Raw genomic sequence first — 27,512 nt, 5'->3', positions numbered from 1 at the left:
CCCCTTTTATACCTCACATCCTATACTGCACCGAAAACACCACACACACACACACACATGCACGCAGCTACACACACAGAGAGCACATCCTTTATCTGATTAGCTGGCACGCCTATGTGGAGCTGTATGTGTGTGTGTATGTATGTGTGTGTGTGTGAGAGAGAGAGAGAGAGAGAGGCACAGAGCGTCGCAACACAGCGTCAGGCCCCAGGCAGGGCATGGATTTCATTTAGGAAAGTATCAAAGGTTTACACGCTGTTCGCTTTAATCAGCATGTTTATCAGGCAGAGAAAAATTGCAGGAAGGGACCACAGGGAGAAGGAGGGGTGGGGGGTTATCTTAAGGACCAGTAGCCAGGGAAATTGATAATGGCTACAAGGTAATTTACTGGGGACTTGTGCATCCCTCCACTGATTCTACCCTTGCCTCTCATTCTAATTACAGCCCATGTAATGTTCTAATGAATCTGCAGGTGTGTGTCTGTAGGGGAGGGGCATTGAGTTGGCGAAGGGGGGGGGGCTGTGCATGTATGACTTTGTATGTATTTGTGTGTACACATGCGCCGTTTCCTTGCACGTCGCGTGTGTTTGTTTGTTTGTGTGTGTCACTCCGGATCAAGCTCGCGTTTGAGAGAGAGAGAGATCGAGCACATCTCAAGGCTGTGTCAGTATCTCTGGAGTGCATAGTTGTCTCACTGTTTCTGAAATATGAATATGATATGAAAAGCAATTAGATTAGCCCTCAGCAATATTAAAGATACATGCCACTCACAGACACAATGCTCCGCTGATGCTTCAAGTTGTCACCGCCGTTCCATCTTCCATCGTGGGTAAAGGATGGAAGCCTTGGCCAGACAAACTCATCTCCACGTTCACACAAGACTGCTGATAAGGTCCAGGAACTGCATTCAACGGTGCCAGTGCCTCCAGTTACACACTCACATGTACGCATAAACACACATGTTCGCTCACAGAGCCGTGTACACAAACCTCCAGGGGATATGGGCTGGACCACAAAGGCCTTGATATGACCAGAGTGTAAACATCCCCACAGGATTGCGGTCCAATGAAAGGAAAGAGCCGTCAGGAATCTGTTTTCATTGTCTGTTTTGGTCTGTGTGTGTGTGTGTGTGTGTGTGTATGTACGCTTACATGTGTTTGTGTGGTTTTGTTCAGATAACACTTTGGAATAGCATTGTAGGTTGAGCAAGGAGTATTTGGCCCCATGGGACAGTGACATCATATTACCGTTATATACTGTATAACAGAAAAGGCAAAAAAGCTTTGTGGTTAAGTTTTCTACATCTTTTCCTCCACACAGGAAAAGGAGGGTGTCGAGGCGGTGTCTGTGGGGGCCATTCTCTCCGATTACCAGAGGGTCCGGGTGGAAAATGTGTAAGTCAAACGCACACGCACGCTCCAGAACACATTTTCTAACTGAAGCGCGCATACACCCGCTGCATTTTAGGCCTCTGAGCTTGAATGACGCACACTCTGTGGTCCACTGAAGGAAAAGAGTACTCTGTAGTCTTTACCTCACTGTGTGTTCCAAACTTGGACCGAGTTTTGTTTAAACACATACACATACATATATACACACAAAGTTTTGTTTATGCCACTTTATTTAGACTAGCTTTGATTTTATGGTGTGGCTCAGTTTTTTTTTTATATTTTTTATTTGAAGAAAAGGAATGAAACTGATTTTGTTAATATTATAAAATGCACTTTCCCATTAGAGGTGCAACACAACAGTCCTATTCACAGGAACATGAGATGGTTTACTTATGAGACAGATACCCATATGTCTTGTTCTTGTTTTACTCCTTCTCTCTTTGTTTTTTCTCTGTCTTCCGTACTCTTTCTTTGTTCTCTTTTTGTTCTAAACTTACACAGACTGGACACATTGCAACACAAAGGTTTTTTCTTATTAACAAATCCTTCTGTCAGTCAACTATTGTTTCCTCTTATACACACTAGGTAGTTACACGTAAACATTTTAGGCATTTCTTGAGCAATAGGCATTTATGTGCAGACGTTTTGACCTCAGTTACCTACTGTGGATGTGTGTTTTATGTGAGTTTATGCTACAGACAAGCCACAGCTTAGATGGTATTTTTGAGTTTGTTTTCCTCTTAAATAAAGCCTCTGGCAGCGGTGGCAGGTGGAAGCATGTGCTGTGGGCCTATCAGGGTGGCAGCCTTCCCGCAAATGGAGAGGTGCCCAGCCCAGTTGGCTTTGAAGTTGTTCTGAAGTTGGCAAATATTCAATATTAACCTCTTTGCATCTCCTTCCTTTTCTACAACATACTGTTCTCCCTCTTCTCTTTCACCTGTTCCCCAGATGTTTGCGGCTAGGTTTGCAGCCCCTGGCCTACCTGTGGCGCCGAGACCAGGAGTCCCTGCTCTCCAAGATGATATCATCTGACCTCCATGCTATTCTCATCAAAGTTGCCGCCTTCGGTGAGTTTGTGTCTCACTCTTTTGTGTCTCTGGCAGCTGGTGAGCAGTCTGATATCCCCTTCTTCTCTTTCCTTCTGGTCATTAATTTAGCCACCCTTTTTCTTTTACTTTATTTTTACTTTTTACTCTCTCTGGAGGTTGGTTAAGTAGTGTTTGGCATGGGAATCGAAGGGGCAGAATTTGGATAAGTGAGGGAAAGGAGGAGGAGAAAGGGAGGTGTAACCAGAGAGAAAAAGAGAGACAAGCAGAGTAATGCCCTAATCATTAATCTGTGGCTTAGCAGCAGTGTTGAGACTTGTGCCAGCGGCAAAGGTATTGAAGCAGAGAACAATATGAAAAGATAAGACGCACAGAGGGAGGAGGTGTGAGAAGTGTGCAGTGGTATTGGGAGGGTGGGTGGAGGAGGAGGAGTGGGGAGGGGGGAGGGGGGAGGGGGGGGGTTGGCAGTTGAGAAATAATCACAGGTGATTGCCCCGCACATTAATGCAACCTGTCAATAAGTGACGCATGTCCCCATTGTGTCTGGGAAACACCGCATTCTCTGCTTATGCATAGCTCAGAACACATGGTCCGTGAAGCAAAGATGAAAATCAGGTATCTCTCATTTACGTTTCTCAACTGCAACAGCACTGAGGGAGGGGGGGTTAATGTGGTGTCACCTGCTCTCTACCTGCCTGTTTTGGAGCCCGAGGACAGGAAGATCAGATTACTGAATAACAGTGTAAAAAAAAAAAAAACTCTTCTTTTTCTTTTCTTGGGTACATGATGTTAAGATCCCTACCTGTATCTACTTGACAGTGCAGCCGGATCCCTTTTGACGGTCTCAGTGATAAATGATAATTACGGCTACAAATGGTTCTTTTTACTCTCAGACTACTCGCAGCGATAGATCATCAGGTAGACACTGTTTACGTGCTGTTAAGTGCCTGTTGTCACCTTTGGTAGCAATCAGTCGAAAAAGGGGTCCACAGCTGACTGATGACCCGCAGAGCTGAGCGGGGCGTTCAAGATATTTTGCATATCTTTCAACACTGCTCAAATAACCTCTCATGGAATGCATTTGTCAAGCCATTTATCTTTAGTACTTTATTTGCCGGACCCATTCCTCATTTTTAATGCTTTCATGATAAAGGACTTTTTTGTAATAAATAATATAACCTGTCAGATGCCCATCAGAGGAGAGATGATGTCAGAATCCATGTTTTCACAATTCTTTTTTTGTGTGGGATCGTCTGGGATTATAATTATTGTTTACAAGTCAAAATTCATTTTTCCTCCTGTTACACTTGTAACAAGATAAGACCTAAGTCTGCATTTAATATTAATTGATCAATTATAATGCCAAATTACCCTCCTGGAATAATACACATGTCGAGAAAAGGCCACACCTTAAAGACCTCAGTCACCTTGTAACCCAGCTGCCTCCGCCAAGCTTTCTACCCTAAACACAACTTTGTCTAAAAGCAAATTCTCAACATTTCTTGGAAGATTGTAATTAGAAAGGAAAATCACCTCGGGTGTCTTTGAGTGTGTATCTTGGCCTCCCACTATATGTAGGTGTTTGTGTGAACATGTGCGCATGTGTGTTTTGGCTACAGGTAAAAAGGAAAGATCTTATCACCCCTGACTCCTCACCTGTCCCGAGGCAGTGGTAATTAGAAAGGAGAGAATTGAATAGGGGTGCAAGCGCCCAAGGCATTTTAGGCAGTACTTTTATAATTGCAGCTTTGGAGGGAGCAGGTCTGAGCAGTGAGGTGTGATGTTTAGGGGAGATTGGGTGACAGAAGGGCGTACCTGGTGGCCTTTGGTGTTTGCGTGTGTGTGTGTGTGTGTGTGTGTGTATGTGAGTAAGAGAAAGAGATTTGGAGGGATTTACTTGTGCAGACCTCATGAGGAGAAAAAAAAACAACTCTTACAGGGCAAAGGTTAAGTCTTCCTCTGAAATGACAGCCAAAACAGCTTATAATATTCTATGGTGGTATGAAATGGGTTCTGGTGGGCTCTTATTAGTGGGAAGTCATTCAAGATTAATATTCCTTCGTTAGCTACTCAGAAAGACAGGTGGAAATTAGCAGTGAATGGATAAAGAAAAAAAAAATTCTCTCTTAAGAGAGGATATTCCTTGATGACAAATCCCTGTAGTGAAAAGACAGCTGTCCAAATGCAGGATGATCCTCTAAGTGAATTTTCTAGAAGTGTTCATTTGCGTGCCGATGGCAGCCTAAAACCACAAAAGAGAGAAAGAAGATTTTAGTCTTTGAAGATGCCAGATTGCATGTAGTGAAATAAATTTAACTATCTGAATCTAAGCCTATGAATGTCAGAAGATGCTTCTAATTAGAAAAAAAAGTATTTCTCTCCAAAGGAAATGCACATTTTTGTTGGGAAACTGTCTCTTTTATAATGCAATATCGCTTGAGCTAACCGTGGTAATTGGCAATTTCAAAAGCCAGTATTAAATATTCATGTAATTAGTTAATTGATTGATTAGTGCAGGTGTGTGTGAGGGCACAGGTTCAGCAGTTAATTGGTCCTCAGCTCCAGAGATAATTGGCATGTGTGAAATCAAGGTCTATCCACTGGAAAACCTTTTATCACCGCATGATCTTTTACCCTTCACACGAACGTAGCCTTTGTGCTTTGAAGAAGAGAATTTATGTCACAAATTTGCTTTCACTGATCACCGTACCCACTTAAGGACGTTGAATATAATTTAATGTATACTTAAAGTACAATTAATGTTCAAAGACATTAAAGAAAATTTACTGAACATTGTTTCAAAGTGGAAGGTGGTGGCTCAGCAGTTCAAACGGCTTTTTTTTTCTTTCAATTTAAAAAGAATATAAAATTACAATATTATAAGTATTTTCAACTACAATCCTGTATTTGGGATTACAAGTGTTAGAGCTATAGTGCCCAGGCAATAAATGTGATAAATGCTCTTAAAGAAACAATACCAGGCAGGAGATATTTTTACACGATTGTAACATGATTATAGGTACAGATACAGGATTCAAACACTGTATAAGCAGTCTGCAAAAAGACAAGAGGCAATTTTCTCCTGGAATTAAGTGGGCTGTCTTCCCACCCGGGCCAAATTAACTTTTAGTCATTGCAGTCAATCAATTCATGTTATCGGTTGTTGACATATTCTGTACCGCAGTGAAGCACTGAGGCTCCACATACACGTTTAAGGAGGCTGTAAAGCAGTTCGAGTAATTATACAGTTCATAAGATATAAGAAGCTTAGAAGACAATTAAAATTAGCAGTTAGGTCAGTTTGGTTTGCCTTTATTAGATAACAGTAGAGAGGTAACAAGAAATGAGGTGACAGAGAGATGGATGTTGACATGCAACAAAGGTCGCCGTTAAACGGTCAACATTTTAAACTCCTTGGCCACGAGGTTGCCGCTCATTGCTCATACTCCAATTTTGATGAAAATTGATAACATCCAGTTTACTCAAAAGTGACTAACCCACAATAAGAAAAAAGAACACAAAGTTATAACAGATTAACTGACCAGACCTGGTCCTGCCTGTCCTGTTGGGCACTGACCTTGGCCTTTTCTTGCCAGTTCAATTCGGTCACATTGATATCTTGGAACAATTATTATAGGGTTCAGGGTTCAGCTGAGGCCTTACCTTAACTGTTTAAGTATGATGGTCTTTTTTTAAACCACCTGAAAAAACTCATAACAAAGTACACATTAGACATTAGTCTGAAAAATTGATTTATTAATTTCTCCAGGTTAATTTTGTCCAGTTTAATGTGGTTGTAAGTACCTTCAGTTTCTCCTTTTTGATTTGTTGAACTGAAAAGATTTAATCTTGATGCGATTGCTACACAATTCATGCTGCCTATTATTCTGTTCACTGACATTGAATTTCAGATAAGAGCCTGACAAATTTCACATATAACCTTAATCTTATCATCCTTCGTGCGGTGCCGCTTCCCTCCTCTTCTTTTTTCCCTTCCGTTCTGTATTTCTCTCGCTCTCTCTTGCGAAGATTAGGTGATAGTGAACAGCTATTGTTTTGGCAGGGGTCTTTGAGAGTGTTGTTTAACGGCTGATGCAGCTCACTTACTAGGGAGGAGATGCTTATTTCATCCATTTAAAGGCTAAAATGTTACACATCATGAATCCAATTTTCTCTGCCTTTTCTCTCTGAAGGCAGGGATTAAAGCTGAGCTGTCAGCTGGCATGCCAGATCTTAAGACAACCCGCGGATGTCTGCGATACTGCGCTCAGCTCAGCTCAGACAGTATCTAGAATCTTCAGGCTTTTAATTTAGCATTAGGCTCAGTAAGCAAAATCACAAGCAGTTCCAATTAAATACGTAACTCACTGCTGTGGGTTTACATGAATCAACCTCTTCAAGGTGGGCAAAGGCCAATCATGATCGTTAAAAAGAATTAGTAGAAAAGTGTGCTCTGGAAATAATTGCCATTGACTACTCTAAGCGTTGAAGAGAGACCAGCATTTTCTGTAGAGTTCAGAAGGAGAACATGTTTTTTTAACTGAGAGCTGTGCCTTTTGGTCCAAGAATTGACTTTAAAAAGTGGATATTTATGCAGAAAGAGTTTTCCAGATTTCTCTTGTTATTGTAAGCTTTCTACTATATGGTTAACTTGTATTTTGTCTTGTAATATCCTACATACAGTACTTTTTTTGTTGTTTTTTTACTGTTTTTTCACAAAAGAAAAAAAACTCTCTTGCTACTCTAAATGGCTCTCGGTTTCCCGGTAAACTTTTTATTCCTTGCTAATTTCAAACCTCCTAAATGTCGACAAGGTTTTTTAAAAATGCTCTCTCTCATTACTGGACTCCCTGGTTTTAAAGTTCACTGAATTTAATTGGAGTTTTATAGGATAATACGAGGTAAAAAGCCCTTTTAAAGGAGAGCCATTCCTCTCAGTCTCTCTTAGGGAAGCTCCTCTCTCTCCAAAGTGCGGTCTTGCTGTCTCTGGCGGCAGACTAATGGCAGCTTCTAGTGGGCTTATTTGGGTTTAATGTGGCATAATGAGGTTAGGTAATTGGGTTTAGGTCAAGTTGTAAAACAGGTTCAGAGGAGACAGAGATGTGAAGATCATGTAAATGAGTGGTGTTAGATCGCTGAAGGCTCACACTGGTGGCTACTCAAAGACTTATACTTAAAGCGCGTATTGTACAAGCGCAAGCCCATTCCACCCATCTTCATATCTAAACGGTTTCAGTAACCTTAAGTCAGTCAGGAACATCAATTAAGAAAACACTCATACAAGTGCTAAGTGGTCTTGGGAGAAATACCCTCACATTAATGCTATCTTTCTATCATTTTATCACTCACCCCTGTCTTCCTCAATTTCAGTCCTCCTCTTCCCTCCTTGTAAATATCAAATCATGTGTCATATATTATTTAAGAGAAGGGAAGTTAATGAACATATTAAAAAAGGCGGCATCCCCTCAGCAATTTGGAGCCAATTATTAAAATTTGTTAAAAGGCATGACTAATTAAAGAGGATATTTAAATGGGATTGAATTTTAATGCTTTTTTTCACTCTCCTTATTACCTTTGTGGCAGGGTTAAGATGAGAGGATGTTGAGATTAGATATTCTCACACTAATTAAGACCATAGATCCCCTGGGAAGAGAATAAGGGTCTGCTCATTCTCTCCCTCCACACTCTCTCTACTCTCATTCTCTCCCTCCCACCACTGTGGCCCTCTTTCTCTTCCCCCTGTAGTGCTGGACCACTGGGGCCCGGAGGAGAGAGAGACAGCTGGGATTAAGATGAACCCGGCGTAGAAGTATAATAAATCCACCTGGCACTCTGTTGAACTTCCGACTTCCTGTTTTGTGTGGGCGGAAGCGTAACCCCCCGTGAACCCCCCGTCGCTAAGCAACCATGACAACACATTCTACACCCAGGATGGGATGCGACGTCTTTCCCCCATGTCTCCTCTCCCCTCTTGTCTCTCATCCATTGCTCCCCATGGGGGCCACGGATGACACATTAACCTTTGAGGTTGTCAGGCCATGAGAGAAGAGAGATTCGCACATTATGATTAACTTTGTTCCTTTAATTAAACACATGAACGTGCCGATGAACAGTACCAAGTGATGCCTCAGATAGAGGATGAATATTAGGGTTTCTGACAAATTATTAGGGACAATTCAGCAATTTTTTTCATTGCAATGGCATCGGTTTCACAACTAGGCTAGTCATGATAATTACGTTATCGACTTATCTTATGATATATGGACATGATCTCAATCATTTTTGCTAACCTCGATATTGCCCAATGTGTTTGTTTACATAAGAATGTCACCAAAATTTTAGCCAACATGATGCCAGAGCAGTATAACTTATTCTGTGTGGTCTATCTGTTTGAGGTAAATAATCTATCTACCTGTTTCAGCAGAATGTTTCCAGAAGGTTTCAGCATTTTGATAAATCCAATTTTCGCTCCTGCTGTTAAAATTTCAAAAAAAAAGTTGGTGAGGCCTGCTCTTCCGCGGCCTCCACATCACAGGCAGCTCTCCCATGCTCCGTATTAGCAGCCAATAGGCTATTCATGTCACAGTCACTGCTATTCCTTACTGCGCATGTCCCAAGAGGGGAATGCACAAGTGAGCAGCGCCACTCATATTGCATTAACCATAAATAACTCTGTCCCGGCCTGTGATAGACCCTCCGATTCCCCCCCTATGTCGCCCCTCCCGAACCCACTGAAAGCCACCGCCATTACTGCCCGGCCGCTTCCATGTTTACATGTGATGTCAGCGGTGGGAGCCCTGTGCAGGAAATCCCGACTAGCCTTGTGGCTAAGGGGAGAGATTGGTGGAAGAGTAAAGCAAGCTACTACCAGTAGACGTGCTTGTTCAGTTCCAGGAATTTGCTCTCATATTTTTTAGATAAAACTCAGGTGTTTTATGATAAACATGGCAGGTTGAATATGTAACTACATGGTTCAGAATTTCCTAAAATTTAGCATTTTACATTCATGTGCTGTTATGTTTTTATCGTTGTATTCTTTGTAGAAAGCACCTGGTACTCAGGGCATTTGTTTTGGCAATGCACAGTAGGAAAACATAGGCTGCATGCCTGCACTTTCTTTGTTAAAGGAGTTGTTTACAGGGTGAGACAGAGTTCAGCATGGTGCCATCAGGAACAGGCGCCTGGAAGACAAAATCAGGATTTAGTGTCATAGGGAGTAAAACCCTTCAACGCTCAACAAGCTGAGCAAGGTGTTCACTATTTAAGTACACCCTTTACTTCCTGCTAATATGTACATAATCCCTAAATAAGTCTGATCAAAGTGCTAAGCTATGGTCTAAATTGGGATATCTTATTAAAAGGGCAGGAGGGTATGGCAAACGGCTGTTTTTATTTCTTTCTGGAAGTCTACTTGGTTGGTTGGTTTTAATTGTTTTTTTTCTGAGTGAGCTTGTATTTTAGGAGTGTGGCACCACTGGGTATGCATGCAAACTCTCCTCCACCCTTCTCTTCCCCTCCTTCTTTTCTCTCCCATGTCTGTGAGTCACTTCCATGCACCATTTCAGGGGAAGGGGAGGGAAAAGGCAAATAAACAAGATCTCTTTCCAGAGTTTATGTTCTCAAAGGGAACTAGATGAGGGGGTGGCGGGCAAGGGGGCGCGGGGGGTCTGCGGCCAGCAATTGAAAACTGTTGCCCTTACCCGGAGAGATCTGTGTACACTACTTGCAAAGTCAAACAAATAGATCCAGGGTGCAGGTTTACATGTGTGTTTGTGTGACTGCCTGTAAACCTCCCTGCCTGTCATCTTCAATCACTGTTCTCTGTTCCTGATCAGACCTCTCTCTCTCTCTCTCTCTCCGTACGTGTGTCTGTATGCAATGGTGTTTATGTGTGTATTTCTGTCTTTGTGTGTGTGTTTCCCACGTGGGTGCCAGGCCTGGATCCAGAGAAGCACTTAGGAAGACCTCTGGCTGACATGGAGCCCTATCTGAAACAGGTCATAGACTGGTAGATACTATGCTACCCCAATTAAACTCTTGCATGTATTCTTTGTCTACATCATCTGCTCACAGTCAGGTTACCTGATGGTCATGTCAAGTGCAAATACATTTACAGACAATTAGTGCTGTTTTGTCATTGGTTTTGATATTTTTCTCACGTAATACTCACATAATATAAAGCTCGTCTAATGTTCTAATGTTTAACTTTTGACTCACTTGTACTGTGTTTGTGGACTATAAATTGAAAGTTTAGGTAAAATTTTGTGAAATTTACACAATAAATTGTGTTTACAGAATTTTTAAAAAGTAGCTGTTTTGATGTTTAGCTTTCCCAGAAGTATGGCGTCCATATTTGTGGAGAAGGAGGTGAATACGAAACCTTTACCCTTGATTGCCCCCTCTTCAAAAAGAAGATTGTTATGTGAGTAAAGCATGACAAACTCACAAATATTTGTCTTAGATCACAGTTATACTTTTTCAACATGTGGCTGCAATAAGTTTGGAAGGTGATGTTATTTTGCCCGCAATGAATGGAAGTTTTTTTTTTTTCGCGTGTGTTGCAGTGATGCGGCGGAGACAGTGATCCACTCAGCAGACGCCTTTGCTCCAGTTGGCTACCTGCGCTTCACCGAGATGCACGCCGAGAACAAAGACGGCGTGAGTCAAACTTCTGAAAGAATCCATGATTATATTATAACTTGTTTCACAAATAAGATCAATGCTGCTCGATGCTGAATCAGTCATTTTACAACAAAAGTTTGAGTCGCTTTGTGGTTGATTACTTTAAAACCACTCCAAGGGCAAAACAAATACAAGAACAAAACCCTTTGGTGTCTGATAACTTTGTCGAGGAGAAGAGAAACACGGCACTGTAGGGCAGGGTTCAGATCAACCTCCAGAGGGCCTCTCTCTCTCGCATACTCTTGCTCTCGGTCTCTCCCTTCATCCCTCGCTCTCTCTCCTCTAGCCCCACATGGCCTACTTTGACGTCTGCAATATTCACTGCAGCCTGAAACTAGGCCCAGCTTAATAAACATGTCCGCTCACATTAAGGCGCTTTGCATTCAGGTAGCTGGCTAAGCGGACACAGGCGGGGGTTGCGGGGAAGCAGTAGGGATTGGCTTTTGGTATATCAGAAGGAGCTCGATGGGGCTTCGACAGACTGGAAGGATGACACTTTGGAACATTTTACTTTCCCTGTGAAGACTGACAACTTAAGGATCCTTAAATAATTGTCAGAAAGCTGCGATGAAGACAATGACCTCATTTATGTGTGTTTTTAATTAATCTCATTCAAATTGTCAGGTTTAATAAGACACCTACTAGCTGACGAATGTGCCTGGCGACAGGAGGTGCTGCTTGAATGTCGTCGTGTTTGCGGCAGCGAATTAAGAGGAGAAGGGTTACACTGAGGGATGCTATTAGCCTGAAGCTGTGCAGGTCTCCGGGGTAAATCATGGGATTTGCACGTGTGTTTTCTTTGCACATCACACAATAATGTGTACATTTGAGTTTGTGTTTGTTTGTGTGCAAGAGAGCGTGTGTTCCTATTTGTAGCCTCGTGTATGTGTATCTTCATGTCGGGTGGGGGGCTGGGGTTGTTATGGACAGAAAACATACCCCCATCCCACAACCTCAGTGACCCTGCAGCCTCACTCCCTAAAGCTATATATTTTTTCACTACCCACATGGCTGCTCCCACCCCCATCACACAAACACACACACACACACATGCTCCCACAGCCCCTTTAGCCCCCCCTAGGTTGCTGGGGGAAGAGCAGGGAGATCCAGGGCCTGCGATGGGAGGGGAGTGGAGTGGAGGGGGGGGTGGGCAACCAGGGGAGAACCTGCCCTCGTTCAGCCTTCTGAAACTCTTCTCGTCAGGGTGACAGATCTGCGGTGACACCAGCACTAGAGGAAACTGCACCGGGCTCAGGGGGTGGGGATGGACCACCATCATTTGCCCTCCGTTAATGCTAGTCAAGCTATTTTTCATGCTGGCTAGGAGAGAGGGGCTGAAGTATAATTAATTTGATTATCATATGGCCTAATGCAGTTGACAGCAGATGAGGGGGGTGAATGAGTGTTGGGCAGGGTGAGGGGGGCGTTGAGGAAATATGAAATATGTATTTAAACGCGTGACGCCCCAGCAGGAACTGGCAGGTAATATATATGCCTTAGAGAATGGTAATGATTTGTTATTTAAAGAAGTAGTGTGTGTAGAGGCGAAGTATAAGTAAACAGAAGAAAAAAAACCTGGTGAAATCCAAAACATGTCTCACACATCCAGTCACGAGTTTTGACTGACAGCCAGCATGATTGAATCTACAGTATCAGAACACACCACTCCCTACTCGCCTGAACCGCGAATATGTTAGCATGTTGTTTCATATTCATTCACCTTGAAGTTATGTGTGTCTGGGCCCTTGTCGTGAAAGACTGACACACACAGCCCACTCGGTGGGGCATTGAAAAGGTTGGCTAATTATACAGCGTTTTGTCTGTCTTTGCAAAAGGCTCTGCGCTCTTTGGTGGGCGTTTGGCCTGATGTATTCCCTGTGGTGCTTTATTGCAGGATGTGGTGGCGAGAGCTTTGCCCCATGGTAGTTGTCCTTGCCAGAGCGCCATTGACAAGATGACTGAGGAGGTGGAATATGCTGATCAAGCTGAAGACAACCACCAAGAATTTACATCAGATTGTGACCTTAGTTGTCAGCGGGGCCACGGTGAGATTCATTTATTGTGAGACATGCGTGCGCTGACATGCATGCACGAGTACGTATTTATGTCTGTGGTCTGTGTGTGTGTGTGTGTGTGTGTGCGTGCGCGTGCGTGCATGTGTGGGTGTGTCAGATGATATCTGTGTGTGGTGTGTGCTCCCTGAATCTGTGTCATGCGGCCAGCATCATGATGCTAGTATTTCTGAGTGATTGTTTGACAAGAGCTGTCATTTCAGCAGTGTATTTGTGACAGTCTCTGAATTCATTTCTTCTTTGACACAAGCCATGTATACATGATGTTTTGAAAATTACCTCTTATACAGCATATGCCCTGATTATCAATTAAGAAAAAAACAAAAAAAAATGACATCCTTCCAAAAGTCTAGATCAAGCAGTACAAATTAGTTGTTCAATTCCAGAGCTGTTAACCCTCTTCCTCTTCATGGTATTGTATCTCTTCCTGCAGATCTCCCTCCATCCTGCTCACTTAGAAGCACTAGAGGCTATCAGTGGATCTCTGGCATCAGCGGGCTTCAGAACCAAGAATCCGGGATCCAGGGCCAGACATCCGCAGCTTTCATACAGTTGCAAAGTAAGGGAAAGTGAAAGAAAGAGAGAACGAAAGTATTGAGCAAGAGAGTGAACATTTTTGAACATGGGGTATCAGAGCTGTGGACATGCTTTTAAATATCTCCGCGCTCAGTAAAAACACAAGGGTCTACTAGAAAATTCTTTTTTTTGCCTCTGAAATCGCAGAAGCAAAAGGCCCACAGAACGACACACACACACACAAGTAAACTAACCTTTAATAAGTCATGTTCTCTTCGATCAAATAAAAATGTGATCTTTGATATGATCAAGGGGGGGATGATACATAATTCCTTTGTCCAGGAGTGATTTAAACAGCTCAGTAAAAGCATTTCTGTAGGGCTTGCTATGCTACACTCCTTACTTAAGCCGTAAAAAAAGAAAGAAGCATATGGGGAAAACTTCTTTGTCCCCTGGGTGTCTTTCTTTCTCCTTGCTGTGTTAGCTGAACACACATGAGGCGGTGTGGCAAAGCTTAAGAAGTCGTTCCTTATTCAAAAGTGCTTGACAACCCAGCAGGAAAAGCCCTGTGTGTCAGAGACTCCGTCCATCACAAGAATGGAATAGCAAGCTGGCCACCAAACAAGGACAAGCACTTCAAATTAACCCAAACCAAGCCACTTTTTAAACACACCCACACAGAGTGCAGTCATGTTGGGTGGGTTATCGTTTTTTTGCCCTGCAGAAGTTTAAAAGTGTACGCTTTTACAGTGTATCTCAGTCTCTTTTTTTTCTCTCTTTCTCTTTTTTGATGGAGAAAGAGGAGCGAAAGATGAAAAGCATATTTAATGTTTATCGTGGTGCTCGGCTGAACAGCCTTCACAGTGCAGAGACAATATTAAACAAGTTAATATTTAATGAAGAACCTCTTTGTATGAGGGCGAAGTAGTCTGAGACGCTAGTGTTGGCAAAGGAAAAACAAACTTGAAGCTCTTTCAAATGATTGTAGGGAGAAAGGCTGTGCTTTGAGCCCTTGTGCCTGCGTTTGCATCCAAAGCCTGCGATGTGCACGCATACTTTGTCATCAGACTGCATTTTACAGAAGGGGACAAACACCATTACCACTTTAAAGCAGTTTCAGTGGATTTCAATGTCAGGCAAAAACTTCCAAACTATCCACCTCTTAACTACAAGGGGGATAGTGTTCAAATGACTGTTTGAACAGATTGGCTATATTGGTAGATATAGCACAGCTCTAACCCTGACAGTTTAAACTTAACAGTTACTCTTGGAGTATTTGTTCGATGGTAACCCTGCCAGTTACATTAGATAAAACTTGAACACTGTATCTTCAAAATAAGAATTAAAAAAATGCCTAAACTATGATAAGTTTATAGATTACCCAATGAAACACTTCTTTTTGGTCTCAAACCTAACATTTTGTGTGTGTGAACATGCCAAATTTGGGTTGCATTTAGTATATTGTTTTCCTTACTCTGCAGGCTTAATTATATGTGGTTATTTGCATAACATCATTTGCCAAATATGCATAAGTTAGCTTAGCCAAGGTGAGGTGGTAGGTGATTTAATAGGTAATTTACAGGACAGCATGTTTCAGTTGAGTGATTTATAAAGTGCTGTTTGTGTCCAGGTGAGTTGGACAGCAGAGGCTGGAAGATGAAGGACATTATCCTCGTCCACCTGTATGTGAGGAAGATGGAAGACTTTGGTGCACTCAACACAGTCTACAAAAAACATTTTGGCACAAACCCTCCAGCCAGGTAAAAGTGTAAACACACATACAAACCTCTCCCTCTTTCTTCTAAGGGAACATCTTCGTATTATTTAAACTCTAAAGCGTTGGCTTTTCTGTATTAGTTCTATTCTCCATTCAAACATTCACTCCATATTTCCCCTTTTTTCCTTTTATAGGGTGTGTGTCCAGGCTCCTCTACCTGCTGGTCAGCTGCTGCAGATGGACTGTCTGCTCCATGACTGGACTGAGCCCCTGGAGAATGGCTGCTTCCACCAGAGAGAGGCCCTGCATGTCCAGAGCCTGTCCCACTGGGCTCCAGCCAACATTGGGCCCTACAGCCAGGCCTTCAGGGTAAGGCTCCAAGGCCCACAACAGGGAGAGGTGGTGCTGGTGGTGGGTGAGGTAGAATTTGGTGGTAGCAATAAAGGATGTATTTGCTTAAGAAAGCCTAAATCTTCATGCATAGGCAACTAACGATAAATTTCATTATCAATGAATCTATTGTTTAGAAAAAGGAAAATTATGAGTATCTTTACGATGGATCAATTTAATCAAGATAGTATAATAATTTTGTGTTGATTTACTAATTATTCAAATACTCATTTAAGCTCTACTGTCCTGTCAAAGGATATCCTTAACAGCACATCCTGTTGTCTTTTCTGTTTTCCACATTACTGGTTTGGCAATTGAAATGATCACTTTAAGAAGGTAAGTATTGGATTAATGGAGGAATACCAAGGATTTATCTGATGAGCGGTGAATGAATGAATGAATGAATAATGAATCTCGCTGGTGATTCTTATGATGCTTTGTTGTACTTGACTCTTACAAAGCAATTGAAATGTCTCAGATTATGTGCATTACTTCTTCTGTGTGGCTCCGTTGTATCTGTTTATTAATAGATACATGCGTGATAGTTTGTTCTCATTACTACTTTTATGTATACATGTAAACATGCACCCCCATTATAGTGGGCAGTATGTATTAAGGTTGGGCTATGTCTACCAAATTGGCCTATGACAATGTCCACAGTGAAACATCGTGATGGACGATGATATTGTTGTTGAGTACATACATATACTCTTTATATGTATTATGTTGGATATTAATTACTATTTCTATTTTTTGCAAATTTGAGCCCATTTACAGCCCATCCTCACCTACTCATGTTGTCTTTCCTTACTTTTCCTCCCTATAACCTATGCTTAAGCTACCTCATTAAGGAGGTATGATCATACATCATAGATCATATGATGTTAAAAAAGTATTTTAAATACTAGTCATAGTGATGCAACTACAGAATATACCAGTGAATTAAAAACAAATAAACAAACAAACAAACAAAAAATGGCTGTCATCCCAGCAAATGTGAGCAGATATTTGACAGTGGCAATCACCATGCATTATGGCAGCGACCAACTTGTTCGCTAAAAAAGGTACCACTTCGCTAATCTGGCTTTTTTTGTCTTTTTGTAATTCCAATGGGGGTTTAAATCACCATGTTATGATAGAAGAAGGCTCAGAGGTGGATGACTGTTAGCCACTGGCGATGTCGATGGCATCGTCCATTGGCCCAACCCTAGTATGTATTCATTTTTGCACTTGTTTGTAAAGCTACAAATCGAACTTCTTTCATATTGTTTAAAACCCAGCAAGAATGTTGAATTCAAAGGCAGAGCAGAGGAAGTGTGGGCCGTGGTTGCACGGTTGGCTTGGTGTTTTGTTTACCCAGTGTGTATTATATGGGATTACACTTGTCAAGGTACTGTCAACAAGGATAGTGTCCATCTCCTCCACACTGTCCTTGATCCTCAAGCCAAATCCGCCTATGAGTGAGAACATGTGTGGATTAGCCATTCGTTTAGAGCTTGACGGCATATCTCACCAGTGTGTCACTGAAGCTCACAGGATCTTGAGCAGTTTGGATTCCTGAGATGTAACCTACAGAGTCAGGTTTGCTTTTAACATGCCAGCAGTGTTTGATTTCCTCAATGGAGTCTCATTGAGACATGAAATTGAAGTCAGCTGTGGGCATGTGCTATTGCCTCTGGAAAACAGTCTAATCTCTCACTCCTCTAATGATCATTCATATCCAAAGCAATTTGAGAAAACAATGAGAGGAGTTTGCTTGCTCAAAGCTGCGTGCAGCGCTTCATACGACCCCTGCGTCGTCTCTCAGTGTGTCTGCTCCTCCTCCACGCTACAATGACTTAATTTGATCAAAAATGTATTAACAACTCTTCAGTACAGCTAGAGATTTTTACATATTGATACAATTACCCCCTCGCTGTGAGCAAGCACGCAGTGCCACCCCTCCTTTCACCAGTACCACGTTGACTCCATCTTAATGACAATTTTCCTTGGTGACTGTTGCTGTGTGACACCATGGCGACAGGGTTCTGGCAACAGCAGAGACAGAATAGCTGCTCTCTGAGACCAAATAACCAGGAGGCCTCCACGTTCGCTGTCTGTGGAAAAGAATTAGAAATTAAAAGAAGGATCTGGTTATACAAAGGGGTTGAAAGGGGTTGATGAACTTGAAATGATTAAAGGATGAATTTGTGATCTTAATTATGTCCAGAGTATGTAATCAGTTTTGTCCAGCTGAGGAGATTTGTGTGATTGGAGGAGATGGCAAATGAGAGTAGCCTTTGATGAATTATTCCGGTAAATTATTTACTTTATAATTTGTTACTCTGACAAAACCTAGTGATGCTAACCATTTAAATGTGTGGTTAAGTAGGGTTATAAACTGACCATTGTCCAGCTCTATTGGGAACAATGTATTCTTTTGACAAGTGACCAGTGTTTTGAGAGACAGCACATGGCTTCTGACAGGACATGGCACTCTGGCCCTGCAGGATTTGACTACAGTAGGTCTCCACAATGAGGGTTTGTACTGGTGGAGGTAGAGAGGGACGGTATCAGAGATTGGCAGGTGATGGATGCTGGACCTTCAAACTCCATCCATCTATTCATCTGTCTGCCCGGCTTGTCATGTCTCAGCTTCAGCTCTCGGGAATGGCAAGCTGACTGAATGTCGGCTTGGCCTAGCAAGCTGACAGATTCAGATCTAACTTGATTTGAAGAATTAGTTAACCTTTATGATGTCAAAGCTGGGGGCCTCTTGGTGTATTGTATGTTAATGTATGATATTGCAGCAGTATAAGTAAAAGCCGCAAGCTACAAAGACTAAATTGATTTAATTTATGCTTTGTTTTTACGTTATTGCATATTAGTCCCGCACCTGATTGACATGTGTTTGGAGGTTGCATTCCCCATATATCATTCGTGGGTGTGGTAGTATCAAACTTGTTGCCACTAATTGTTTTGTTTTTCCGTCTTATTTATCAGAGATCAAATGCAAATTTAGCTGTCATTTGTTTTAGACACAATTTGCATAATCTAATTAAGATATAAGAAGTTTTGCTGTTTTATTATCATTGAAACAAATAAAAGATGCTCTCAGACATCTTTTTTTTTGTCGCAAAATATCAAAACAAATTCTCTCATTACAACAAAAGCCGAGTAATGGCATGCTTTTAAAAGAAATAAAAGTTATTACTGTGTTTTCTGTCAGTTGTTTCTTAGAAGGAGCTTTTAAACAATTCTATTGCATTAACATAATAGCAGCAAAAAAAAAGATCATGTGTTCTTTAGCCAGCAATGATCCACATTTTTCTACAGAAATCCATTTGTACTAATAACAGACGATTAAGCTTATGAGTTGCCAGATGGAAAAAATTGACCTATCATTTACTGAAGTCAGAGTTAACAACAGGAGTCTAAAACTGCTGGATTTTTCCACATATATTTAAATTAATGCTGCCTGTTCTGTCACATTCCCTTTGGAGTCACATTTACAGAGGCAAACACAATAGCCAAACCAGGTCTGAATAGAGAGACTATCAGTTGAATGGTTGTTAAACATCTCCTCTTTCCTGTTAAGGTAAGTGGCTCACCCCTGGGATATTTGCTGGGAAATTATACTCACTGATCACATTCTGCGGGGCGTGTTTGGGGAGCTGACTACGCTAGCCTCAGGTTGCTTGTGAACACTAACCCCTTTCCCATTGCCCTAATTGTGAGTGACAGTCAATATTGTGGAAGACTGTCGTGCACAAGCCTGCGATAGGATTTGCATTGGATTTTGAAAATTGTCAAAGTGGACTGTGAGGCATCAGCAGGAAAGTGGATCTGACGTTGCCAATTAGTGTCAAAGGGAGGAGTGTACTGGGGCGCATGGTAGCATTTGAATAATCTTCCTACAGGAGTCTAAATGTCTAAAAACAATGATCTGAACTTTTTCTGACCCTCTTGATGAGGGGTTCAGAGGTCACGCTGAGTCATAGTGAGGTTGGGCCACCCATATAGAGCCAGAGCAAGGACACGAGAATGACTAAAAGAAGATCACAGGAAAAAGTTTTCTGTGCTTGTTTGAAGCCGCATTTTCATTTGGTTTATTCCAACCAACAAATTTTAGACAGTAAATTATCAAACAATATTTGTAATGTTTTTTAAGATAATTAACAGTTGAGAGTGACAGGAAACATAAGATGAGGGAGACGGGGATGACATGTAATAAGGATCCCCAAACTAAATTGAAACATGGATGTTGTGGTTGCACGGTATGCATCTTAGACCACTGACTTACAAGAGTACCCAACATAATATGCATGTTTTAAGGTATTTTCCATCTGTGTTTTAAAAAGTAACATACACATATATTACAGTGTTTTTTATTAGGAAATGTCATAGGAGAACAAATGGTATATGATGAGTTTATGAAGATAGCAGCCCCGCCAGTACAGCTCTTGATGGTGAGTAATCAAAGGGTTGACGGCTAAATAGGAGTGAGTGTGGTGAGTGAGAAAGCAAAAAATTTTAGTGATGAATAGCAGAAATTAGGCTAAGTGCTTTAGTTTTATGGTTTGTTGTTCTCACCCAGAATGTTTCACTACTGTAAAAGAGCCAACATGCACAATTCAACAACCCCCCTCACCCCCCAGCTCATCAAACATCACCCCCACCTCCCCAAAAATCTTCCTCAGCCTACATCTAGAGACTACATCTACCTCAATTACCACAGAAGAGTAATTAGCCAAAAACAGTGTGTGCGTGCATCTGCGTTTGGGGAGGTATTCATGCAGCACGAACAGATTAATTAGGACGTTTAACTTCATTTCTAATACAACAAAATTAATCCCATAAAATATGAGGGATCTCGGAGGAGGTGCCTGTCAGCATCTGACGCCTTTCCCCTGTTTGCCATAATCTATTAAAACCTTGCTTTTATCTCACCTCTCCCCTGTCATACTTTATGGATTTTTTCATAAACACGGCCCATACTTCATAAATGTCTCAATTTTCTAGTCTATTAATATTACTTCAAAAGCGCTTGATAAAAGAGGAGGGCATGCGTGAAATAATGCACCAATAATACGAAACGCTGGAGGCTAGAACAGTAGGGGCGGCTCTCTGGCGTGCACACTCAGACAATGCAAGGGATGTTATCAACTTCAATAAAAGAACAAATGATCACCTCCAACCAAGGAGGAGGGGTGAGATGAGGCAGGGAGGAAGGGGTGGGGCCAGGAGGGGAACAGTTGTCGAGTAATTGAGTCGATGAAAAATTAGGTCTTGAAGGCTCAGTGGTTTGAGCAGTCGGGAGATTGAAAGCTACTTAAAAAACTATGTTGTTCCTCTGCACGTGTAGTTACTTGCTCCTAGTTGCAGCGGAAGATGTTAACACAGATTTGTTTTTTCTTTGCATTTCACTGAAAGCACTAGTAGAATAGGCTGGCTGTTTCCTTTTCTGAATGCCTGAATTGTGTGCAATGAGTTGAACCTTTTGTCTGGAGAGAGTCAGAGAGGTTTTGACTGACAGTCGGGCTTCACCTCAGAGCCTTTCCCCAGCGAGCATTGATTCAGTTCCTGTCTCTGTACATCACCTAAGTCTGTCTCTGTAGGTTTTACTCATCCTACCCAAACTCTGGGGTCAACTGTCTTCACTTGAACTGGACACACAAGAAACACACTGATCAAACCCAGTAAGACCTTACCACAATGGCATGTCGGCTGTACGCCCTGAGGCCAGGTATTACAAAGACACACAAATACACCTGTGTGCTCTTTGTGATAGGCCCTGGCTGTATGACAAGGTAAACTGGTTTGGTCATTAAAATGAGTCACGGGTGACACACTGTAGACATGACTGACAGGACAGGTATATGGCATTCAAACCACACTCAGTGACACGCAGATACATAAAGATTACGGAAAGACAAGCAAAATGGGCAATTGAGCATAAACACATTATCTCATAACATCATAATAGATCCATATCTATTGTTGACAAGTGTTTTCTAACACTGAGATGTATGCATGCGTGTAACCACAACATGCATGCATACTCTCAGTCTTGCATGCTATAATGTGAACAGGAATTCCTTCTCTCACTTCTAATACAGTCCCACACCCTAAGACATATATATGCGTTGACACACGGTCCTAGCTCCAGCCTGGAACAGTGCTCTAAATGTGTACAGCTATATGTGAGAGGTCAATTCAGACCACCTTTTTTAATCTGATGAGGGGGGGGCAGTTTTATGGGAAGTGGTAGACGGCAGCAGGGATAATTATGTTACTCCCAATCCTATCTCCACCCACTCCACATCCCCCCTTTTCTCTCCCGCTGTGACCACGTGGAAGCTGACCTGTCATGGCAGTAGTCGTTTTCGGGAGTCAGAGCATCGCTTCGCTACATTATCCTGCGCTGCTGCTCCTGCAGCACCACGTGGGCACAGGCTGGTATCAGCTTGTACCAGGCGAGGACAGGGGAAGGACTGGATCTGTCTGAGTGCATCGGCTCTCAGGCAGTCGCGTACGCCGGCGCTGTGCCTCTGCCCCGGCCCCTGCCACACTCCCACTCATTAATGGGCCCTGCCCTGACAACTGATCCTAATTGCCTTTGAACAGCTCTTCATGTATTATTGGTGCCTGACTGCCTTGGTTCATATCAACAAGCCATAGGAAGCAAGGGCAGGATAGCCGCTGCCATCGTCCCTCTTTCACTGCACATACTGTACAGACAAACATACTGAATATTAGAGATATACATATGAATATATACATGTCTTGTGTGTATTTGTACACTCAGACATGTACGTGCAGATAGACACGTACCACTGTTGTCACTAGTTAATGGACAGCATCCTTCTTGTGCAAGTCTGTCACCTTTGCAGATTTGCAAATTATATAACTATACTCTGTGTAAAAAGCATTACAGTATGCAGTTGTATTTATGGCTATATGGGTAGAATGTACTAGAATATTTAATGAAATGTAGATTAATGTAATCAGTTATGATGTATGAATATGATTTTATTTGATAAATGGTAGGCTTTGCTTTTTAATTTGAGAAAACCACATGCCACATGAGTGTCTGTGTGTGTGTGTGTGTTTGTGTGTGTGTATGCGCGTGTGCATGCTTGTTTGCTTCTCACTTTGTCACTGCTGATGAGCAGCGAAGGGGTGAATGGTTCAGAGACATCAAGAAGGCATCTGAAAAGCGTCATGTAAAGATCCCACCACCGCAGATATCTGCCAAGACACTTGCGCTATTACAATTGCAATCACAAACACTCAGTCAAAACACATCAATTATTTGTAGTCCCATGTGTGAATTATTACCCCATATCCAACTATTTACTTCCCATTTCACCCCTCTATTTGAATACAGAAAAACGAGAGGTGGAGTGGCTTGGCTTTTTATTTGTGGAATGAAATAACTGAATACCAAATGCATAGATAAAAAGCATAGCGGCGTGTCCTGTCCACTCCCATCACTGTCTGAGAGAGGAGAGACGTATGACCATCCCATTACTATGGTAACTAGCCACTATATTCAGAGCTGCCCGGGTGTGTTTTTTCCCCCTGCAGTGACGAGAGGGCATAGCTGACTGGGCCTACACACACACACACACACACACACACACAAAATACACGCGGTTAGGGAGGGTCTTGAAGATGCTCCTTGTGAAATATACACATGTGTGGCAAATACAGACAGAACAATACAGGGGCCAGCGCTCACACATGCAATTGTGGTGACATACAGACACTAATAGGCAACAGTATTAGGAGAGAAAAGTACATTTCAGTCTTTTCCCAAATCTTTTATTGAAACACAATAGACACAGGAATCAAGCAGTGAGAGAATTAAATTTAGCTAAGGCACAAAAAATAACTGCATTTTGCTTTTATATTTTTGATATATAGATATTTGCCTAACAGAATTTAATAACACTGTCTAGCATCTTATTTATAGAATGTATTCTTCACACAGGATGAATGTAGCAACAAAGAGGAACAACATGATTGACATGTTACCAACAAATACAGGGTTTGTAACACTAATTGTCACCAACTCAGACTGAGAAGCTGTTAGAGATGGCTTGTTACTGCAGCAGATGCACCTTCTGACTGTGTTATACAGCACTGCGCTTTAGTTTGTGTATTTTAGGAAACTGCTATTATAGATGATTTCTATGATTATTATGCTCCTATTCCTGCAGTTCTAAGTTGCACACATTAAAAGTGGCAGTCGCTGCCTCTGGTTAGAAATGATTATTACATTCACATGCAACAGTATGCCAGCATTGCCATTTTGTCTTCATTTAGTAAGGGGATTTTATTAGCAGTACAACAGATGACTCAGAAAAGATTAGCGTTTACATTCCATTTACTTTTGGCCACTCGCTTCATCATAAATTTCACATAGAGCAATTCTTCTGAGTAGTAACTTTTAACCTGGGTCATTCATTTTTCAAATGCCATTGTCATCAAAGCACGCTTTACTGAGGTAAAAACCGCTGGAGATGAATAATATACAGCGTCCGTTTTTTTTATGCGGACATATCAGCATGTTCACTTTTAATATATATTTATTATTGATATTATAGATTTATTATGTAAGGGGATGTCAGGCCCCATGGCTCTAAGTAATGTAATGAAGTTGAGATGTTCAGGGTAGGAGTTCAGTCAATATAATATAGAGTACACAATATTTTCCACATGGCAAAATTTATTGAGTTGAATTTGATGTACTGACAAAAAATGTTAATATTTGGTATATTTTTCAGTGGGAATACAGTACATTTTTCAGCACATTGTATTTTATCAGTTTGCTTTATAGAGTATTATTATCTCTGGTGCACATTTACAGTAAAATAAAAAAACATTGTTATTAACACAAAAGTAAATATAAAAAAATCTTTCTTTTCTCAATCAGTTTTTACTATTAATCTTTGCATTTACACGTTCCAGCTAGATTTGATTTTTCAGTATTTATTGATTAAAAAAACACTTGTAGATATTGCAATGAAACCCACAAACAATTTGTCACACCATTTTTATAATTTTTCACTAATTTTCCTTCATCCATATTCCTGCATTTCAGTGTTGGAATTTGTGGCTTATTTATGTGAACATTTTGACTCCCCCCCCCCCCCCAAAAAAAAAAGGAAAAGAAGAAAATCCAAGGAGACTTCAATGCTGTCTAGCCAGCCTGTCCATGGTTTGAGTAGACTTCACATGTGCAGCATTGCTGATACTCCAGCTGCCTTTTTAATGCAGCCATACTGCCATCTGTTGAGACGAGATGGGACTACATCTCTTTTTGCCCCCCTCTGCATTTTGTTGCACTGTCTTGTTCACTCAGCCTTTCATTCTTTGTTTGTCTGCTATTCACCCTTTAATTGTGAATACTGAACTATGTGTTTTATCCCTTACAAGTAATAGTGTAGCAACAGTGCAGTGAAGAGAGGGTTTGTGTGTGTTTAAACTGGAAGTTTTGGATGTGAACGCAGAGGACTTCATGTCCCTTGATCACAGGCTGATTTTTCTTTGGCATTTATATTGACTGATACAGATTAGACATTTCACACTATGGTCCCGTCCTTCATATTGCAAACACACAGACTTACTTTTCTTCACCACTACTGACAGTTACACCACTACTGCCACAGCACTTTTTTGACATAATTCCTTTATGTCCAGGTTAGGTTGGTGCTTCTATTACCAGCCAGACTAAGAGACGTAGTTTCAAAAAAAAAAAAAAAAGGAAAAATATGAAAAGACAGAAGAGACGAGGTGGTCACAGCTGGGAAGGAAGAGATAACGGGGGTTGAGGGTTGCAGTTTCAGCATCATTCAATCAGACAACATGCCCCTCAGCTGAAACAGCAAGACCCTCCCCGATTCTCTCGAATTAGGGAGATTAGCAGGAAAGCGCATAATGCAGGATGATGGAATTTGTCATAATTTGCATTGTCCTGGAAAGATTCGGTTTGATAGAGCGATGCATGGAGGGGCTTGTCATGTCCCACGGGCAGGTCATAGAGGAAGCTTGGCAGAAATGATTTTTGCGATATGTGCATCAGTCGTAAAAGCCTCACAACCAATTTGTCAAAAAATGTGAGGTCGGGACAGTTGAAGACAGCAGGGCATTTTGCCTAACGCAATGAAAAACCATGCCCCTCCATCACTCTTCATCCACAGCCCAGCTCTGGTGTGGCACAGTAATTCCATAGCAGCAGTATTTGTAATGTTTGATTTTATCATATTTATTAATTTTACAGTACATTACAGTACATTTACACAAGAAGAAAACACAAACATTTTGATCAAAACTGGTTGTATTTTATTGTAAAAATAACTTTTTTTCATGATGGATAAGTTATTTATTTATTTGTTTGTTCATGCCTGTTGGCATTCAGATGTGTCTCCTTGAGCATCCAGCAGTCAGGCTCCCCTGACCTTGGTTATAGTACTGAGCGGCAGCTCCTGACCAGCATAAAGTTGACCAGAGCTGACATGACAGTGTTACTCTTCCACACGGTTCAGTGTCTATGGAGTGGGCATGTCGAGGGCAGACATACAGGAAGAATTGAAAAATACACATACGCCTAGAAAACATGGGGGGTTGGGGAAAGGCCAGTGTCCCTGGCTCAGACTGACCACACGTTGCCTCAACAATGGCTCATTACAGTTCTATAATTTTGAGTATTCTTCTAAATTTGTCAGTGTAATAACTATGTGTTTGGGGCATATGCTTATGGTTTGTTTTCTGAGTAAATGTGCAGTTTTAGACCTGAGAGAGTGCATACAGAAATGCCCTATACTTGCCTTTCTTTGTGCACTTCATACAGCTATTTATGTCGCCGTTTAAGTAACACTGATTTTGTGTGACAGTTGAGCATACAGGGGTTAGGCTCAAACTGGAGCACAAACAGGAAGAAAAAAAATAGATAGTAGAAAAAAAGAGGAGGGAATAAAAAAGGCAAATATCTCCCTCCCCCTTCCCATGAAGCCTTAAATGAGAAGCCTAACATGGGGAGAGATTCTGTAGAGGGGAGAAAGGTTGTGGTTCTCCTGAAAGGTTTGTATTTGTAGAAATGAGGTGTCAGAAGAAGCAGGATTTCCTCAGGGCGCAGCACAACATGAGCCCATCTCTTATCATTTCCCACTCCCAGACGTGATCTGCTTTGAATGCACTAATGCTGAAAGAGCCCCACAGACTTGAAGCCAGTTCAAGATGAAATCACGGCACACATCCCTGACAAACTGCCATCCAGCACACAAGGATTAAACAGTCGTTGCATATCAAATCCCCGCCAAAAAGCAGAAATAATATATGCACTTAAATACATTCAACAAAACTTCAACCTCAGTTTTTTGATCCCTACATTTTGAACTATTTTGGGCTATTTGCCAACCCTAAAATATTCAGGAAAGAAAGGAAATTACTAAAGAGAAAAGTCAACACAGAAATTTGGAAATTTGACACATTAAGAATGTTCCATAAGGGATTAAAAAGTAAACCAAAGAGTGCTCTATTTAAAGTAAATTAGAGTTTATGTATCATATTAAAATTTAGTTGGCACATACTTTGTAAATGCAACATCCTGTGTTTGAATCTGATTTAGTGCTGGCACTAGTCATGCTCCTTTAACATTTTGTCTATATTCTCTATAAACCATCAGATAAAGGCGTACGACGTTCAAAAATAA

At 41.5% G+C, this 27,512-nt stretch overlaps 1 protein-coding gene across 1 annotated transcript in view; it reads left to right on the top strand.

Annotated features, from left to right (window-relative positions):
* Window positions 1-27,512, top strand: part of dph6 (diphthamine biosynthesis 6) — a 58,903-nt gene that overhangs the window by 16,307 nt on the left and 15,084 nt on the right. Inside the window, exons 4-12 of the mRNA XM_067614251.1 lie at window positions 1,321-1,394; window positions 2,340-2,458; window positions 10,373-10,434; window positions 10,765-10,859; window positions 11,002-11,095; window positions 13,014-13,164; window positions 13,625-13,750; window positions 15,338-15,467; window positions 15,619-15,793. Coding sequence (XP_067470352.1) covers window positions 1,321-1,394; window positions 2,340-2,458; window positions 10,373-10,434; window positions 10,765-10,859; window positions 11,002-11,095; window positions 13,014-13,164; window positions 13,625-13,750; window positions 15,338-15,467; window positions 15,619-15,793 — 1,026 coding nt within the window. The remainder of the gene's footprint in view (window positions 1-1,320; window positions 1,395-2,339; window positions 2,459-10,372; window positions 10,435-10,764; window positions 10,860-11,001; window positions 11,096-13,013; window positions 13,165-13,624; window positions 13,751-15,337; window positions 15,468-15,618; window positions 15,794-27,512) is intronic.

This window comes from Thunnus thynnus, chromosome 16, assembly GCF_963924715.1.
Source record: "Thunnus thynnus chromosome 16, fThuThy2.1, whole genome shotgun sequence".
In the NCBI taxonomy this organism is placed as follows: Eukaryota; Metazoa; Chordata; class Actinopteri; order Scombriformes; family Scombridae; genus Thunnus; species Thunnus thynnus.
The sequence above is the reverse complement of the archived record's forward strand: the minus strand, read 5'-3'. Positions and strand labels throughout refer to the sequence as shown.